This window comes from Solanum pennellii, chromosome 3, assembly GCF_001406875.1.
Source record: "Solanum pennellii chromosome 3, SPENNV200".
Lineage (NCBI taxonomy): Eukaryota > Viridiplantae > Streptophyta > Magnoliopsida > Solanales > Solanaceae > Solanum > Solanum pennellii.
The window spans coordinates 53544110-53564247 of record NC_028639.1 but is presented as its reverse complement, the minus strand read 5'-3'; the positions used below and the strand labels follow the sequence as shown (position 1 = coordinate 53564247).

Here is a 20138-nt window from a genome sequence, read left to right as displayed (position 1 = left end):
TAAATAAGGTAAATCGCTGCCAAGACAGCGATTTATTTTTGAAAAAAATAATTTAAAAGCAGCGATTTTAAAAAAAATTAAAAATATGCAAATATGCCAAGGCAGCGATTTAACATTTTTAAGAAAAAAAAAATTTTTTATAAAATCGCTGAGCGATTAACATATTTAAAAAAAATTCATAAAATCGCTGCCAAGGCAGCGATTTAACATTTTAAAAAAAATAAAATTATAAATCGCTGCAGAGGCAGCGATTTTGCTTTTTCCGGTGGGGTAAGTCGTTGTTGATGTAGCGATTTTACCGTTTTGGTTAATATAAAATTTTATATACTGTTTTGAAATTTTTGTTAATATTTTGTACCCTTTAGGCTCCGGACTCTAATTTATCTCAACCATAACAACCACCATTTACTTTCCCATATTCTTAATTATTGTCTTTTCTTTATTGTGATATTCGATATTTCGATCTAAAATGATGAAATTTAGAGCTTTCAAGAAGTAAATTAAAAATATATTTAAAAAATTAAAATTAATATTTTGGTGAAAAAAATTGTTATGTATGTCAAGTGGACGAAGATTTTATGAACAAACACACCTATAACAATTTTAGATAAATATTTGTTCTAGTCAACATCTAATTTTATTTCACTTACTTATTATGTGATAGTTCAAGTAAGAAGTCATACTTAATAGCTTAAAGACGAAGATATCATGATTTCATATTTCGATATGAAATCACATATCAAAATGCTTAGTTATTAAAAGAATACGAGCATATACAATTTATTAATTGGCGAATTAGGATATTTCAATACCATTTATGAACTATAATTTACTTATTTGATAAAATAATATATATAAGAGTTTATATCTATAAGCATTTCGAAACAATTTATGTATAGGTTATTTGATACTTAAATTATGGGATGTTGTTACTATCTTCTAAACTATTGCTACTGCAACGCCAATAATACACGGAGTAACTTCTCTCTTTATTATGTGTGAGAATTAAAAAGTATAATTTTATGTAAATCACTTAGGCTTCATTTGTTTAACTTAATAGAGGTCTAAATTTTATTCATTCAGATTCAGCCATTAAGTATGTTTGGTTTTTAGGTCCGAATCATTCAAATTCAACCCATCAAGTTCATTTGTTTTATTTTTAAAAAAAATCTTTTAATGGATCTGAAGAGATCTGAATGAATCAGATCTGTAAGAGACTCTTAACAATATTCAGACTCATTTGATAAGTTATCAAATAATAAGAACTTTCTTTTTCTCTTTTCTCAATCAAACACCATTTTTCCCAACGGGTAAGTTTTCGTAAATCCTTTCAAGTATTTTTTTATATCAATAATTTTCTTGTATTGACATGTGCATGAACACTGGTTTGCAATAATATTTTTGGTGTATTGTTGTTTGTCAAGGTTTTTGAATGAAAAAATAGTATTCCAAATCATGATTATCAGAACTTTTAAATCTTTTTTTTAATCAAAAGTGACATATTTTGTTGAAATGAAAATTGTATAATCTTTTATTAATATAATGTTCAATTTCACTTGCACATTCATATATTGAAAACAAATAACATTAATTATTCAATGTTCAGATTTAGAGACCACATCTTAATATTCAGATATGTATTTAGATCAAAACACTCAAGTTTTAATGCAAATCTTAATATTCAGATATGTATTCAGATTCAGACCTCTTAATCTTAATGGAAACAAATGATGCCTTAGTGTTAAGAGCTCTAAGAATATATTATTTTATTACTATTTTTCAAATTACAAAAATTTCTTAAAATTTATAAATTTATAAATTTCAGAAATATTACTCGAACTTCGAGATACATCATTGGACATTCGGAAATATCCGAGAAGAGAGGAGAGAGATGTATCCAAGAGGGGAGAGATGTATCAGAGAGAAGAGGAATGTATCCGAAAGGGAATAAAATGTAGCAACGTAAAGAGAATGATGTATCTAAAGAGATTTTTGAAAGTTTTTTAAATAATAATTTTTTTTAAATTATGATAAACAATATGTGCATTTAACTAATTTTTCCTTCTATATAAGTCGAAACCTACCTGTCCATATTGGATTTACTTCTAATTAATTTTAAAGGATGTTGAAGAATTTGTTACATCAAGCAAATGCTTAAGGCTATTTGGAGTTCAATTGTCAACGGTTATCTTGTATGGTTTACACAAGGGTTTGCTTTTCAACAACCTCGGTGCAGGTACCACCCTAAGATTGAATGGAAAATTAAATGAAGACAATTTTTTGGACAGACTTTTGAATACACCTACTACCATTTTTCGAATCATCTACTTTTTATAATTTTGCAGCGATGACGAAGTCAAAAAATTTATTAAGAGTGTTTTAAATTTTTGTTAAAACAATAAGTGAGCTGAATGTTATTTGCTTAATCTAGGGATTTCACAATGAACGATCTCTCAATAATTGTCAAATATCAAATAAAAATAATCAAGTTTTTATGACAACAATATATGATTATTATTTTAAAGTAAAATATTGATAAAATAAATACGTCTAGCTTTACGAAATATAAAATATACCAACAGAAAAAAAAAGTTCTTCAAAAAAGAAGATAAAATACATGTATTGATTTTAGCTTTGAGTTTAAAGTTGTTAACATATATAAACACAAATTTTTAAAGTAAAATGTTGGCCTTTTTGTTTTCACCATTCTTTTAACATAGGTGTGTGAGGTTGTGTTTTGCTCCCAGAATAAAACAAAAAATGTTGTGTGTGTGCCTCTGTGGAAATTAAGCCCTCGAACCCGCACACCTGAGGTGGAAATGAACATGCTTAACCATTGTGCCACGAAAAAGTTCATGTCAAGGTTGTTTAACATCAATTATTTGTCTCTTAAAACTAGACTTTGAGCTGTTTATATGATGTAATTTTTTGGCAAAGGGTGTTCAGCCGACCACCCTTGGATAGCTATAGCTACGCCTCTACATTCTTGGCTATTGTCTCATCTCTACCGTGATATCGATATCTCGACTTGCAAGGGTAGAATTTAGAGTTTTCAATAAGTAAATTAAAGATATTTTTATAAAAATAAAATTAACGTGTCGGTAAAAGTTGTTATGTATGTCAATTCGACGAAGCTTTTATGAACAAACATGCCTAGAGCATTTTTAGACAAACATTTGCTCTAGTGAACTTACTACATATTGTGTGATAGTTCAAGTAAGAAACTAACTCTCAATAGCTCAAGGACAAATATATCATGATATCATATTTTAATATAAAATCACATGTCCAAACGCCTACTTATAAAATGAGCAAGAGCATGTGTTATTTATTGATTAACAACTTAGGATATTTCAATATCTCAATTATGAACTATAATTTACTTATTTGATAAAATTATATATCCATATATCTATAAATACTTTGAAACAATTTATGTATAGGTTATTTGATACTTAAATTATGGGATGTTGTTACTGTCCTCTAAACTATTACATTTTTTCAATATAAAAACTCACTGCAACGCCAAGTAATACACATAGTAACTTCTCTCTTTATTATGTGCGAGAATTAAAAAAAAAATATATAATTTATATAAATTACGTAGTGTTAAAAGCTAAATATATTATTATATTATTTTTTTTAAATTATAAAAATTCTTTAAACTTTATAAATTTTGTAGTCATCACTTGGACATCCAGATACATAGAAAAGAAATATATCCGAGAGGAGAGAAATGTATCAGAGAGGGATAGAACATCCAGATACACAGAAGAAAAAATGGTGTACGCAATTTTTTTTGAAATGATGTCACTAATTAGGGGACAAAATAATATTTTTCTTAAAATTATAAAATCTTAATTAAATTAAAAAAATTATCTACTCTTTAAATTTGAAATTTCAAAATTTTAAGTTAAATCACTTTACATCTTCATATTATTAAATAAAATTTTATACAAAATTATTCAACCGAATGTATTGTTAATAAATACGATTAACATCTTTTAATAAATTAACATCAAGGCAATGAACTTAAATTAATCTCTTTACTTTGTTGATATTTTTACTTAAATCAATTTCTTTACTTCGTTGATATTTTTTGGACTCACCGATTTGTTCATCCAAGTTAAGAAGCTCGAGTTTTTAAGATGGAATTTGAAAGTTTATGATTTTTTTAGGATGATATTTGTGAATTAAAATTAGACTCTCCTTTAAATTTAGATTAATATAATATAATTTGTACATAGAAATTAGGGATCAAAGACGATGCGGACAAAGAGGATAAGATATATCAACGAGAGGAGAGTGATGTATCCGAATTTTTTTTGAAAGTTTTTTAAATGATGAAAAAATTTAAAGATTCTAATAAAAGAAGCATTTAAATAATTTTTCCTTCAAATTAAGTCAAAACCTACCCATCCATATTGAATTTACTTCTAATTAATTTAAATGGTGTTTACCCGACAAAACACGTGAAAGGTAAGAGCTAAAAATAGTAAATTTGATTAAATACAGTTAGTGTAATTAATTATAATAGATGAGTTGATTAATTATTCTAATCTAACCAATTTATTCACTTGTAACCAGCAGTGGAGATAGTACGTTAATTACAGATTGAACCGAACTCAAAAGCTTTAATTCAAATCTTAAATTTGTAAAAAAGTTGGAAAAAAAGAAGTGGTAATCTTGTTGTTAATGATGGTAGAATTAGGTGTCTGTTAATCACAATTACTGATAGTATATATAGTATTTGTCTGTTCTTCCATTTTCCCTCCTACCACATACAAGCAACGTGTCAGCTTTGCCATATTTCAATTTCCACACCGATGGCAGCTTCTACCTTTCTCTCTGCATCAAGCATGAACTCTCTCTGTAAACCCTAAGCTCACCTCTTTTGATTTCACTGTCCACAATGCTCTGTTCCATTTCTACCCAGAAATCGGCTGGTTCAAACTGGCTAGACCGGCTCCGATCATCAAAAGGCTTCTCCTTTGCCGACAACTGCAATCTCGAACAATTTCTCACTCACCAGACTCCTAATGGATCTGATTCTCTTCCTCCTAGCACCGAAACTGAGATAAGAGACAGTAATAATAAGGATAATACCGGTTCGGAATCCAGCTCGGATCCAATTCGGCCCGTGAACGAACCGGTTCTCCCTCCGGACCAAGCTCCGGCAGCATCACATGACAGTGGAGACAACGAAGAACTGTGTAGTGTAGTTACGAATGTTCTCTCCGAGCTATTTTGTATGGGGGAGTCAACTAGTTTCCCTAAGTTCAGTGTGAAAAGGGGCTCCCGCAAACAGACGAACCCTAGGTTTTGTGCTTCATCGGAAATCAACGGTGATGCGGTAGTCGAGGGTGGTCAGAGGAAAGAAGAAACTGAGTCGCTGGACAAATGTCGGGTGGAAATTAAGGATTCTCAGGTCAAGCTATTAGAGGAGGGCCATAATTTGAACTTAGCGGAAGAGGAGGACAAGTCCAACGCCAATTTGATGGGATTTTCACGGACTGAAGTAATGGTGATAGATACGAGCTGTGCACCATGGAAATTTGAGAAATTGCTTTTCAGAAAGAAGAACGTTTGGAAAGTTCGTGATAAAAAAAGTAAGACGCTGAATTTGGGGAAGAAGAAGAGGAAAGTTGATGTGACAAGTGAGGATGTTCGTGGCGAGAAGAAACGGAAGTTTATAAGCGGGCATAATGGCTATGCTGAAAAAGGGAGAGAATGCAAGTCTTCAGTCAGTGAAGTAAGTTCAGTTAAACCAATTATGCTACTAGCGATCATGTTTGGTTATATGCTTGTTTGGTAGTACTCAGTAATTATGATACCTTTATGGAATGTGATCAAATACTGATGGAAATTTTTTAATCATGTAGAGTTCTTGTTATTTTATGTTCCAATAATGCAAGAAGCAAGTTAAATCTTCCATATCTTCGTGGTTCTCATATGGATGATGTAGTAAACGCACATGTAGAATGTATCTGCATATTAATTTAGCTCATATTGCTTTGATATAATGGAACTACGCATGCTCAATTAAATGATGGCTAGTGATATGGTCATACAACCTATGACCTACATATTTGATCTTGGTTTCACTTCACAAGTGCACTGTGAATTAGAACATTGGTCACAATGGATATATGAATTCTTAATTATATCAAGCTAGCAAATATGTTACAACTTTCTTTGCGTTAAGTTGCTTGCTTGTCAAAAACAGTAGATACAAGTAAGTGTAAACTAATTATTGAAAAGAGTATTCTCGCCATCAGTATATTGTTTAATCTTGGCTAGGGTTTAGCATATGGAGCTACTTTAGGATAACCGAAGCATACCATGTTACTTTCTAAAGAAGGCTTAATTTTTAGTGCATAGTTACTTGCCTTCCTTGTTCAAATGGACTATCCTTTTCTGTTACAACTATATCATATGGATTTCAAGCTCCAATTGAAGTGAAAACTCTGATGATGTATATTGCTTAATGCCTTCTGTTGGAAAATGATGATAGTGGGTCGCTACTATGCTATTTCTAAGTCATGTTTATCATTAGCTATACTTCATGTTTTTATCAAAACATTCACAACATTAATGTGTTGGATATTTATGGTAGCTTTGCATCGTATACCTCTTGCAACATTGTGGGGGTGATATTCATTTCTAGTCGTGCTGTTCTCCGAATGAAACTTTTCTTCTTTTGTGTTACAAAATGGCCTATTCTATGCATTGTTATTTTGCTTTTTCTGAAGACCCTATTTGGTATGTACTGCCAAGTGTGGCTTCTTTAGCATCTGATGCATAGTTCTGACCTGTATTATTTCAGTTTGATATAGAATTGCAAACTGCATTATGTCGGATCATGAAGTTTTGTCTGGTTGTACGAACTTTATCTATTTCTATTCCTTTCCTTAGAATGTTGCAAATGTATGGTATGCAACATTTTTATTATAGTCTGGCTTCAAATCAGATTGATCCACCAATGACAAAAATTGTAGTAAAAAAGATGGAATTTGGGGTATATTACTCTCTGCTAGAGATTACGCAGGATCATTTCTTTAATTCCCATTGAAATGGCTTAGAGATTATAGAATTAGGTCTTGGGCCTAACTCACACAAGATAGCTCAAAGTGAGGAGTATTGCCCAAGTCCGATAAGGAAACCCCCCATCTCATTAACTTCCGATGTGGGAGCCCAACATTGGGTGAAATGAATTCTGCTATTATACCATGTAAAATTAGGTCTTGGCCAATCTTTCTCCATTTGAGCTAAGCTTTTAGGGTCCCAGTTAGGCCCAATACCTAATTTCACAAGGCCTATGAACGTGATCTAATTTTTATTCTTCACACTGTTTGTCTCTTTATGAAGACACTGAGATTATAAGAACATGACGTGTCTCAAATAGGGATGTCCCTTTTTGCCGAGATATATTTGCTAAATAGTTTAGAAACTAGTTATGTCCTTATTGGTGGATTCATTAGCGATAATTTCTTTAGGTCAATCTTATCATTATTTACTTGCATATTGAGACTTATATTTACTCATAAACAATAAAGCACACAAGATTTTCTGTAAGCAATGTCACATTTTAAAATGAGTAGAACACTATAACATCATATTAAAAATTAACAAAATATAAACAAAACACCATCCACGTATATTCCTCTTAACTTTTCTTGTTTTTCATTTGTGAAATGTATTTGAAATAACTTCATTAGAAATAATGCCAAGTACTTTTTTTTTATACAGGGCACCAAATAATCTCTAAAAACTCATTGTTCAGAAAATAGATGAAAGGAAAAAAGAAAAGGAAAAGAAAGAAAATAGCATAACTCCATCCTTCTCTCAACCATCAAATAGTTTATTGTCAAAGAGTCAATAAATGTTATTCTAGTCTAATGTTCTATGTTTTATCAACCTTTCAAGAGGTCAGCGGTACGAACTGAATGGCTGGACATGTTCCTTTTATAGATGAGGCGCAATAATATTAAAACAACAAATGAAGCTGCTAGCTTCGACCTCATGACATCTAGTAGAAAATTGAGGCACCCGACCAAATGAGCTGTGTAGCTCTTGGTTTCAACTGTCAAACGGTTATGTTTATTCTTTTTCATTATACAGACATTTAGTAAAAGTTTCTGACGAAGCGGTATTATTTTACTCAATTTATCTACTTCCTGTTTCTGCCTTTTAATTATATAGACATATTTAGTAAAATTTTCCGACAAATCGGGGTCATATAACACCGCTTGGCTTAAGATAAATCCACCCCTGCACATAAAAAATGTAACACAAACAGATCGTCGTGCGTGCATAAAGTAATTATTTGGAGACATATATTCAAATTTGTTGCTGTAGAAGTTCGTGATCTTGAATTCACATGCATAAAGGAATGAGAAATTTGATGGACTATTCTGTGCATTTAAGTAGTGAAGGGGTTGGTGTATAGATATTAGGCATTGATGTAAGACCAGTTACCTAATGGTTATCAGTAGCCGTTTTGGTTTTACCAGAAGAATATTGTTCCATCGTCTTTTGAGTTGTCTTGACTTGTACTGTCTTGTGCAGAAGCTTCAGTTGGATGATAAATTGGAAGGAACTTGTAAAAGAACATCTGATTCTGTTGGCCAGGCTTCCAAAAAGAAACAACGGTACTTGTAAGAATTTCTTAAGTTGTAATTTCTGTCTTCCTTGTGGCTTTCTCGAGTATGTGACCTATGCTAAAAAGTCTGACTATATTTTGTGCATTTCACAGAAAATTGAAGAAGGCATCTTCATCAGTTGTTCTAATCAAGAGCATTCCAACAAGTAAGAAAAATGGAGTAGGTTTTGCTAAGAATTCTCTGAAGCCATCTCATTGACAGTGAAGCATTCCAACAAGTAAGAAAAATGGAGTAGGTTTTGCTAAGAATTCTCTGAAGCCATCTCATCGACAGTGTCAGGCTCAATAAGCAACCAAACATTGTTGTCTGATTGCAAATTCATCTGTACCTTGCCATCTTTGGAATATTTAAGCATGCCAGTTTCCAGAAACAAGTAGTCCATTATATAAGATGCTGAGCGGAGCAGGAAGAATTGTATAAATACCACTCACTGTGCAGAGAATTATAATTGTAACAATTTTTTGTTGATGCAACACACTATTTTGCTTATCAGGATGCAAACATTTAAGCTATCATTGCTCAAAGTCGAATACGTTCAGTCAATTTTATCAAAGATATAATTTTTCTTGGAGTTGTGAAGTTACACTGATACAGGCTACTCAAACATCTGCTGTTTTAAATTTGTTTGAGGACAGTCCAGTCAAGTACCAGCTGAAGCTCCCATTTTGGCAATGTAACAGTTTCTTGGTTTGCCATCTATTCCCTATTTAAATTTTTTAGACAAGTAATTGTTTTCTGTTGGCTGAGAGGGGAGTCGAAGACATCAACGAGTAAGGGTAAGTAATGGTTTTTCTGTATGTTGTTTTGCATTTTCGTCATTTCCATTCTGAAAGCAGCACTTGCTTTTTCTCTCCTTAAACTGGACGTGGAAGTGATCTTTGGTGGTTTCAACTAGACATTGCTTAATCTTACTGATGAATATCATTTGTTTGAACCACCTTTCGGCGATCACAGGACTATGTAGAATTGGACTCTTATGGCCTCTTTTTTTGGCTTAACTTTTTGAAAGCATAAGTTGGGGCTGCTGCGCTTTAAGTTTTCTTGACTGGAAAATGTTGGAAAACCAGGAGATTAGTCATGATTTGAAACAAACGTTATTTTCTTAATGAGACTAGTAAATAAAACAGAGACGATGGAATCATTATTTAATTCAAATTACCAATGATAATAGGAGATCATTTCTTCATTTGGTTCTTGTTCTAATTTTACTAGGAACAAATTACATTCAATTATAACTCTTATCAATTATAACTCTTATCGATAATATTATCATGAGTTGGTTTACACACTCAACTAGGACAATCTTTTCCAAAGTTTTTTTTTGTCAATATTTACAAAGGTGTAAAAATTGTTTAAAAAGTTAATGTAGTTTGGCGCGCCCTGGTATTATCTTAAACTCAAATGATAAAATAATTTAGTAAGCAGTACTAAATTTGTTTTTTAACCCGTTACTGGTTGGAGAGTGACACTTTGGAGCAACAGCTTAACTATCGTCATCTACCTTATCGCTAAGCAACTGGCTGCAGTGTTGCTTCCTTTGCTACTATGTCGACGCCCACCAAATCTTTTCGTCTTTCACCTTCTCCTTCTTGTTTATTTCCCCCCATACGAACTCTCTTTCCTTCTGCTTTGCTCCCTTGTCAGAAACTCACATTTTCCCCACAAAAACAAGATAAACTACCTTTACACTTTCTGGTTCCTCAAGATTCCACGCTTTTACTGCTCAAATGCAACGCCCTCGCCATCAACGACAGCTCTACAAATTCTTTCGTCGATTCCGGTGAGTTTCTTTCTCTCAGGTCAACTATCAAACACATGATGTGTTTCTATCATCCCCATTTCTTTGACTGCTCTTGAATGGTCTCTTTTCTCAGGGGTGATGCTATTTTCACTCTTTCGAGAAATTGGGTTCAATGAGACTGATACTGAAGCTCTTTTGGACGCCCACCCGGTAATTAGCCTGACGCCGTTCGAATCCATACGCACGCGAATTCATTCTTTGCAGTCCCTTGGGGTCAGCGGTCTTGCTCTTTCAAGATTGATTGTGAAAAGACCAGATGTTTTAACAGCTGTGGAAATTGATGGCCTTGTTAGTTTTCTTATCGAAGGTGATTTGGAATTGGCTGGAAAAATCAAATCTTCACAGATTGAACATCTTTTTAACTCGACAGAACCAAGGTTTCTTGAAGGATTTGGAACAAAGGTTAGATTGTTACTCGAATTTGGGATTACCCAAGACACAATTGTTCACGTTCTCAACAATGCCAACTTAACAAAGGCATTTTGTCTCAAGTCATTTGAAGATATAGAAAGAATGCTTACTTTCTTGAACCGTTTTGGTGGTGGTGATTTGATCCTTCGCCGACCAGCACTTCTCAATTATGACCTTGATGCCCAGTTGATTCCCAGGGTAGGGTTCCTCTTGGAGCTGAGTGGGGGTGATGAGACCGGAACTGCAACTGTGTTGCGTAAGTTGCCATTTGTTGTAGCATACAGTGTTGATCACTTAAAAGATCACGTAGAGTTCTTGAAATCATATGCTGGCTTAAGTGAGGAAGAGATCTTTCGAATTGTTTTAGTTTATCCCAACATGTTTAGTGCCAGCAGGAAAAGAAAATTGCATCCTCGAATTGATTTTCTAAAGCAATGTGGATTGAGTTCACATGATATATTCAGGTTCTTGATAAAAGCTCCTTTATTTCTAAGTCTGTCATTTGAGGGGAATCTCGCTTACAAGCTGGTTTTTTTGGTGAAGATTGGGTATAAGAAGAATACTAAGGAATTGGCTATGGCAATGGGAGCTGTTACCAGGACTAGCTGCAAAAATATGCAAGAAGTGATTGGCGTATTTCTGAACTACGGCTTGACTTTTGATGACATTCTGGAGATGAGCATGAAACATCCGCAGGTATTACAGTACAATCATGAGTCACTGGAAGAGAAGATGGACTACTTGGTTGAGGAGATGGGTCGTGAAGTTGGGGAGCTATTGGCTTTTCCTGCATTTCTTGGGTACAAGCTTGACGGAAGGATTAAACACAGGTACGAAGAAAAAAGAAAGATCTTAGGGGAAGGCATGTCACTCAATAAACTTCTGAGTGTGTCTGCTGCAAGATTTTCAACAAAAAGCAAGAGGAAGGGACGAGTTCCTGCCGTTAGTGGCCTCGATGAGAGTGATGACTGATCGAAATGATTTTTGAGAAATTATATGTTGTTATAATCATGTGAAAATCTCTATTAAATGTTAAACCCAAAGGTTTGATGGTTCCGTTAGATCAATTCATTTTTGCGGATTCCTGGTTTTGGTCTTCTGCCCGAGTTCGGGACGTGCCTATGGACATATCTATGGAGGAATGGAGGAAATATAAACAACACCTTCTTTCATTGGCTGAGCATTGGATGTTGAGGTATTGGTGTTCTTCATGGCCGAGTAAGGACATGATTTTAACTTTTAGGCTGTCTTTCTAGTAAAGTATGGTGAGCTTCCTTGCGTTATTCGTAAATAGGGCTTCTTATGAACTAGTGATCGTACATTAGTGCAAGTTCTCAATACACACAACAGATAGTTGACAGCACATTGAAACTGCTATTCCTGTTGATAATGTACTACAGAGCTGCCAATCCCTTTGATATTGACGCTCTTTGAAATTGTAAATCAGTATCATATATTGCAAATTCTGATTTATCTTATGCCTATATTTCCTTTTAAATTATGGTGCATATGTGCTTTTTAAAGACAAATTATACAGCTATACTAGGAAAAGACTACATTGTGGTGGTGTTTTGAATTTTTTGTTGATTTAAGTGTCACTGTTTTCCGTGATCTGATCCTTGAAAATCGAGTTGGCCTCCTGATTCTTCTTTTAGTTTTGAACTGATGCACAAGATTGAATAATTCCTTGACTGTATAAATCATATTCTTTTGCTGGAGAAACAATAATCTTGTGGATTTTTGGCAGAATAGCTGTGTTCCATATAAACCATAGATTCATATCTTCTCCTCATCAAGTGAGCTTTATCTTACGCAACTATGTCAGATACAACATAATTATGTGGAACGTGGTTTCTTTACTTTTTTTGTTTGGATCTATCTTAGTGTTGGCAATGGGTTTTCGATGTTCATATAAAGTTTTTGAGACTCATTTGTCAACAGTGAAGCCTTACCCTCTGGACCTCTCCAGAGTCGTATATTTTGATGTCCATGGCAGAGATTTCATTGAAGATGTTAAGTGAAAACATTTCCACCGAAAGTTGCTTGATTTTAAGTGAAGTCATTTACGAATTTGACTTATATGTCATTTCAATTTCTTTTAGGAGGGTTTTATGTTGAACACATTTTGACATCTGTGCTTTGCATTGATCAAATTCTTCTTCATTACATTGTTGTAAATATTGATTCAGTCAACAAAGCCAGCTGTAAGAATTGCAGTCCTTTGAAAAAGAAAAGAAACATGGTGCATGATGTCCTAACTAGCCTTGTATTTCTTATCTTTTGAAGGTACTACATAGCTGCTTTCTGTTTCTTCAGCTAGATTAACTTTAATATCATATATAAACTTTGTTTCTGTATTTACATGGACCTCTGTTGCCTGAAATGAGAACTGTAAACTATTAGAGCATCATAGGAGGACAACAACAGTTAGAGAAGATTCTGTAGTCTTGCTTTAACATTTGAACGTGCTAGCCGTTTGTTTTAGGAATACTCTTGGTCATGAGTTGCATCAACTATTAACATGAGTACTATAGAGAATGGTTTAGTAAAAGAGCAATTGTGAAAATAACTGTGCACTTCTTTTTAGTCTGTGAGTCTATTCAGCTGTGAAAATTTCATTCACCTCTAATTTCTGTTTAGTTCATGTTGATTTCTAACTAATTAAAATGATTAAAAGAAACTCTGCAGAAGATATGTTGGTTGATTTCTTGAACTCTCAAACAACCAGTTCTGTATGAACATGAAGTTGAGGTATTTCCCTCTTTCTGGTAAGCCATTTGACACATCCTTCCTTTTTTCCTTGATAAAAATGAATCAGCACTTTAGTCTTCTGTAGCAGCTTTCACAATTTTTTTCCTAATAGAATTTGTAGCAGCTGGGGCAACCTTTTTAGTTTTCATGATTAAGACGCTCATTCTTGTTGGCTACACCAGACTCTTAGATATCTTAGTTTTTTGGATAACCATGGTGTCATATTCCACTGTATGCTTGCATCCTTCTGTCGTTCTGTTTGTACATGTATAAGACAACTCTGTCCATTAAGATGGATTTGACCCTGCTCTCCCATGGTTCTCGTTCAAAAGGGGCACACCTTTGGTAAAATGGATTTTAGATCCTTTTCAGGTTGAGTATAACTCAATAAGTTCCTGATCTTGCCATAATTTGGTCTCACCTGTACGGTAGGATGTGCAAAGACTTCTGCTTTCTTAAAATTAAACTGTTCTTTATTTTTAGTTCCATGACATCTTTTCCTTCTCCATTTCTATTGTTTGACAGGATTGGAGTTTTCTAGCTGCTCTGACAAATATCCACTTGTAATAATGCTAATTGGAATATAACCAGCATTCTCAAGGTGATTGAAAAATAGTCACAAACTTATAAAACCACAATACACATGTTTCTTCTTCTGGGCTCCAAGATATATAACTGGAAATTGTTGCCCAAGCATAGAGAGACTTTTATTGCCATCGACAGATGGAATTTGCCTTTTTAATGAAACGCATATATTAATTGAGAATCAAGCTCTCATTCATAAGGCGAAAGTTCAGTAGTCAACTAACTGAGCTACTAAAATTCTCCTAAATAACTGAAGTTTGATAGTTCTTCGAAGACATCATAATGGTTGCTGCCAGGGGCGGCTTATGGGAAAATTTATGATGCACATGATCTCTAAACTAGGTATTTGTGGGTGGATCTATGTGTATGGGTTGGGGTGACACGACACCCAAACATATCAGTTGATCTATAGTTTGTTATATAGACTGTGAGGTATTTGTGTGGATAAATTGTTATGTCGTCATTGAATCACTTTTTCTTTGTGTCAAGTTCTCATAAAAAAAATTTTTGGATCTATTTTATCTATGTAAATCACAAAGATGAACATATGAACTGAAGCCAAATTTTATCAAACCAACCAAATATTTAACCTATTTGGATCTTGTAAATAGCAATACATCTATGTTCAAAGCTATGTGACACCATCAACCTTCAAATTCTGGATTCACTTTTGTTGTGTACATTTTTTCTAATTTCTTTCCCCCCACCCCTCGAGTTTTTAGTGGTGCACTGTCATGTTTGTGAATGGTTAAAATTAGCTATCAATCACATGGTCCAATTAGGTGAGTCATATTCGCAATCACATCTAAATTTGATGGTTACTGAAGTGAAGTGGTAAGTACTCTTTTATCTTTAATCAGATGTCTCGAGTCCGAGTTCCACTGAACTCAGAGTAGCCTTTGTAAGGGAGTGCTTTACCCCTAATTGAAACTTTTCGGCACAAATCTGAATTTAGTCGGACTCCAATTTGGTACCAGACATCAGATCAGATGGAAAATCAAAAAAGATGTACTTACTCTATACTTTATCAACTGGACTCTTAAACTTATACTTGTATGAGTTTGTATTCTGAACCCTTTTACTCTATACTTTACCAACTGGACTCTTAAACTTATCAAAAAACAATATTTGAAATTCCTCGATCATTAATCAAATCTATGTGACATAAATATTGTTGAGTTGGAAAAATGTGTGAATACACTCGCTTTCAAGCATGTAAATACATTATATTTAATTTAAAAATTTATCTTTTTAAATAAAAAACTTATTTCTTCATTGACTTACTCCCGCATCACCCTAATTTCTGTTCTTCTCCAGCACTTTTCCCACCGTAACCCTAAACTTTCTTCTCTTCTTCTTCAACAAAATCACCCACCAACATAAAGTGTGATGGTGAGTATTGAAAAAGTTGAAAATTTCATTGATAAGCTAGAGAAAGCTTGAAGACAACAAATTATTGGTCTTATGAATTTGTGAAATTAATTTAAATTTGTGATTGAGGCTCATTGACTTTGTGCTAGTGAACTTGTAGTTGAAATTTCAAATCGAATAAAGAAGAATTTCATATATTTAGTATGAATTTGGTGCTCAAACTGTAAGTATATATGAGAATTGAAGAACATGACTATTTAAACATTTCAGAATTTATAAAAGTTAAATATTTGATTCTTTTTTAATCTTTTTGAATATTTAATATCTGATATATCACTGAAAATGACATGAATTATATGGGTAAGAGGTTGTATTACACATCTGATGAGAAAAAATATATAAAATAAAGAGTCTTAACACATATTTCTACATTTACAAGCATTTTTTTAAAAAATTACGAGACATGTGTTATTTTTCTTATATAATAGACGATTGAACTGGCTCTTCGGAGCATTCCAAGTTCTTTGTATATACCTTTGTAATGAATTGGGGAACCACCACGTTAAAAGGTGATTCATTTTATCTTTTCAAATGATGATATGACCATTTTTTCGTTATATCGAAACCATCTTTTCAAACCTTATTTTACAAATTTGTCTGTTAAGTTCTAGTATATTCTCCTTAAGTTGTTGTCAATAACATCAGTAAGAGTTCTTATAATTGAAGTTAGCCAGTACATTTTATGAGTATTAAAAAATTGTCTTCATTTTTTTTTTGTTATTTTATTTCATTTAAATTGTGAAGCTTGTTAATTAATCTTATTTAAATTGAGGACAAATTTTATAAATTTGATTACTACGTTCTTAGTTAATTTGAAATCTAATTTCACAAAGAACGGCTCTTTTGTAACAACCTATTTCCTTATATTGATATTTTGTTTCCAAATTATTTTGAAATCTAATTTCTCTCTTCTCTTCTCTTCTCTTCTCTTCTCTTCCTCCTCACTACCATTCTCTTTCACATTACCATTAAATTAGGCGATGAAGATGATGGTGACGAGAATAAAATTGGCAAAGGAGTAGAGACATTGCTATGTTTCTTGAATCCATTTTCGTATTCAGGTACTTTTTTCCCCCATTTTTGTCTGACTTAGGGTTGGGGTTTTGCGGGAATTTGGTACATCAGTCATGGGTGTTATCTCTATCTCCTGTTACTGCTTAGAATTAGGAATGAAACATACAATTTTGTTTTGCTGAAACCCTTCTTCTTGTATATTGATTAATTTTAGTGAATTCAATTGAGATGACTTTGGATCTTCATCGATTCATTTCCTTCTCGTTTCTGTGTTGTTTTACCTATATGTATCTATTTTCTTTCTGTATTTATTGATGATTGTTCGATTCTGATAATTACCCAAATGGTTTTCACCTCTTCAATATGAATTTCCAAACTTTTTGAGTTTTGCACAAATGGAATCTGAAAAAAATAAATTAATATGGAAAATTTCAATAACTAGCAGCTTCATAGAGGCAGAGTTTTTGAAAATTGATATTAATATACATTTGGCTAGATTTTGTTGCCGTGGAGATGTTTGAGCAAAGTCCCAAAAGAATTTTTGTTTGATCACAGTGGGCTTGTTTGAAGTTAAAGGCGCAAATAGAGATGCACCAGGTTCAAATGCAAGACTCTTGGCCACAATAGTAGCAACTATTCCTATTCTATATTCCAATTAAAAAAAAAGAAAAGGAATAAAATTTCAGAATTAGGGATATCTAGCTGCAGAAGAAGTACTTTGAATCAAAAGACAAGTTGGAATGTGTTGTATGTATTTTTTCTATATATGATGCCATGTGAGGGTGTAGGGTGTCTTTGTTCCTGCAAATATATTTAGTGGGGTTAAGCTTGTAGTTTACTCTCTTCTAAGCACTTGCCAACGAAGATGATCCATCTTTTCTGTTGTATTGTTTGTAATGGCATGTTAATATTTACTCAGAAACTCTGCTTTTATATATGATTCTTTTTTTTTTGTCTTCTTTATTCAATCATTTTTGTCTGTTTACTCTGGATCTATGTGCCTAAACACGTTTAAAGTTGACGCATTTGTCATGTTCATGTGAAGATTAGTTGTATTTAGGGTCCTGAAATCACCACTACTACTATTTAGTTAACTAAAAATTATTCTACTTCACAATTATAGATCCAAGTTAGAAGAGAATTTGAAACAGAATCTGTCCTGTGGCAAGTCAAATTTGGAAACCTATGAGAAAGATTTGGAAAACCACACCAGCTTCTGTTTGTTGGATATTAATTATGGAAGGGAAGAAATGCAAGATGTTTTGAAAGAAAAGCAGATTCTGTACAGAAGATTAAGGTTAGATGCTTATGACTTTTGGCTTTTTGGTTGATCTTCAAGATGAAAATAGCTTGGTAAATTTCATAGACTCATTACACGGATATTTGTACAGAAGAACCTCTTCTTTTTGCTTTTGTGTATAGGAGGGTTCTGACGATATTAATGTACTAGCACCAAGTTAGTGCTACATTATTTTTATTTTTTTCCTTATCAATATAAGCCTGTATAGATGGAATCTTTAGGATGAAAATGAGTTTTTCGGTTGATTTGTCTTCTTCTTTCTTTGCTTTTGCGACCATGTCAGACCTTTTTAATGCACAAAGTTATCAATGGGTTAAGGTATTCATCCAAGCCCTCCCCTGCCTCTTCCTGGTTAAGAGATTATTCGTACCTCTTTCTTTGCAGCACTATTCCTTTGGAAGTAGATCACCAGTAACTCGATCACAATCCGCCTGCACATCACACATTAGAGTTTTTCAACCCAATGTTCATGGAAAGAATGCCAAAAAAGTAATGAGCAACCTAGAACCAAGAGTTGGGAGTGTTTAGTTGTCAATTGAGACCAAGTTGAGGTGTCTAGATGTGCCACTCTTTTAATTTGAGTGCTTACTTGCCAGCTGAGACGAAGCTTTGAGTATTTGTTTATGCATTCTGATTTTTTTTTTATCAAGAACTCATCTCTCTGAATATCTGCAATCCTGTTGTGTTCAACTGTTGTATATATCTATTATGGATTCACAAATTTTACAAGAGTTTGACCTCTTTGTAGCTTCAAATAGCCGGTTACGAACAATGAAAGTGGTTTGCAGTAGGTTGATGACCAGGTTCAATGGGGAATTTTAGTCAATGCCACTGTTCGCAATCTCAGTGAGTTCTCTTCTGTCCTTGTTTGTGTTCTTTTGAATTTCGGTTGAACTAATATTTGTGTATCACCCATGACTTTGGACCATGAACTGGGTTGGTGTTTGAGTTGTTTAAGTTTACATTTGCAAATTCATGAACTGGGTTGGTGTTTTTTCTGCTTACTAGTTTCAGGATGTATCCCATTTTATTTTCTTTATATTCATTATAACAATTAGAATTCTACGTGTACATACATGCATGTAGCGAATAACAAAACGCAACAATTACAAATGAAATTATAAAATTGTGACAAAAAATCAAATGAGAAATCTTATTTTAATGTATAAAATGTATCAACAAACTGTAAATTTAGAACTTTAGATAGTAATTAGCCAATTTGCATTATATATAGTCACAAAAGATTAACTTTAGCCTAAATAAAAATACAATTAAAACAATCATAAATTTATGGAAAATCAAATTAAAGAAGTTTAATCACAATAACATCAAATGAGGAATCTTATTTTAATGTATAAAATTTATCAATAAACTGTAAATTTAGAACTTTAGATAGTAATTAATTAGCCAATTTGCATTATATATAGTCACAAAAGATTAACTTAAGCCTAAATAAAAATATAATTAAAACAATTAAAAATTTATGGAAAATCAAATTAAAGAAGTTTAATAGAGAGAAAACACATATACAAAATAAACAAAGAAAAAAACATGCGACAACATACACATTCTTTTGAAGGCTCTAATCATAACAATATGTATATATATTTTTTCAAGTTTTTGTAAACACTTCTCCCATAAACAATTATAATTCAAGAGACTTCTTCATTTAGTTAAAGTATGAATCAAATAGAACAATAATGATATGAGCGGCACTATTTAAACTATAGAACGAAAAAAATAACCTTAGTTAGGATACTCATGAAACAAATAAAGATGTATATGGAATATAAATAGGATAATTAGATGGTGTAAATTATGAAGATGAATATATTATTCCTTATCACAATGAAAAGAAAGAATACAATAACTGCAATTACTATTCAAAATAATAGTAGCAATTAAAGTTGCACCAAGTAATTTGTCTAATATATTATCTATGAAACATTGCAAATCTTTAGTGGGCATTGATTATGGTCTTTGTATATTGATTTAACTCAATGGTCTCATAATAAAATAATTTATGTTTTAGTATAAAGAAAAATATTCAAAAAATTGGAACTATTTTTGTCTTTAAAAGGGTAGAAATGCCTAATATTTATTTATGAATATTGTCTTTCAACTTTTTGACTTTAACCAAATCTTTTAATATTTGTGGCATATAGAATGATTACTATTTATA

The 20138-nt window shown here is 32.7% G+C and overlaps 3 protein-coding genes across 4 annotated transcripts in view; all 3 read left to right on the top strand.

Moving 5' to 3' along the window:
* The first annotated feature begins 4680 nt into the window (after positions 1 to 4680).
* On the top strand, positions 4681 to 9234 carry LOC107012480. Of its 2 annotated transcripts, none has more exons than XM_015212340.2 (3): positions 4681 to 5752; positions 8569 to 8651; positions 8756 to 9234. In XM_015212340.2, the coding sequence occupies exons 1-3, from the start codon at positions 4913 to 4915 to the stop codon at positions 8859 to 8861; spliced, it is 1029 nt and encodes a 342-aa protein (XP_015067826.1). In that variant the 5' UTR covers positions 4681 to 4912; the 3' UTR covers positions 8862 to 9234. The 2 variants fall into 2 exon arrangements, with proteins under 2 accessions (XP_015067826.1, XP_015067825.1); XM_015212339.2 differs by having other exon boundaries at positions 4682 to 5752; positions 8569 to 8657.
* Positions 9235 to 10114: 880 nt separating this feature from the next.
* Positions 10115 to 12373, top strand: LOC107015006 (transcription termination factor MTERF8, chloroplastic). Its single transcript, XM_015215154.2, has 2 exons — positions 10115 to 10443; positions 10538 to 12373. The coding sequence occupies exons 1-2, from the start codon at positions 10209 to 10211 to the stop codon at positions 11845 to 11847; spliced, it is 1545 nt and encodes a 514-aa protein (XP_015070640.1). The 5' UTR covers positions 10115 to 10208; the 3' UTR covers positions 11848 to 12373.
* Positions 12374 to 16577: 4204 nt separating this feature from the next.
* LOC107013452 (subtilisin-like protease SBT3.4) overlaps positions 16578 to 20138 on the top strand; it is an 18034-nt gene continuing 14473 nt past the window's right edge. Inside the window, exons 1-3 of the mRNA XM_027915672.1 lie at positions 16578 to 16703; positions 17780 to 17953; positions 18705 to 18802. Of these exons, the coding sequence (XP_027771473.1) occupies positions 18782 to 18802 (21 nt within the window). The 5' untranslated portion in view covers positions 16578 to 16703; positions 17780 to 17953; positions 18705 to 18781. The remainder of the gene's footprint in view (positions 16704 to 17779; positions 17954 to 18704; positions 18803 to 20138) is intronic.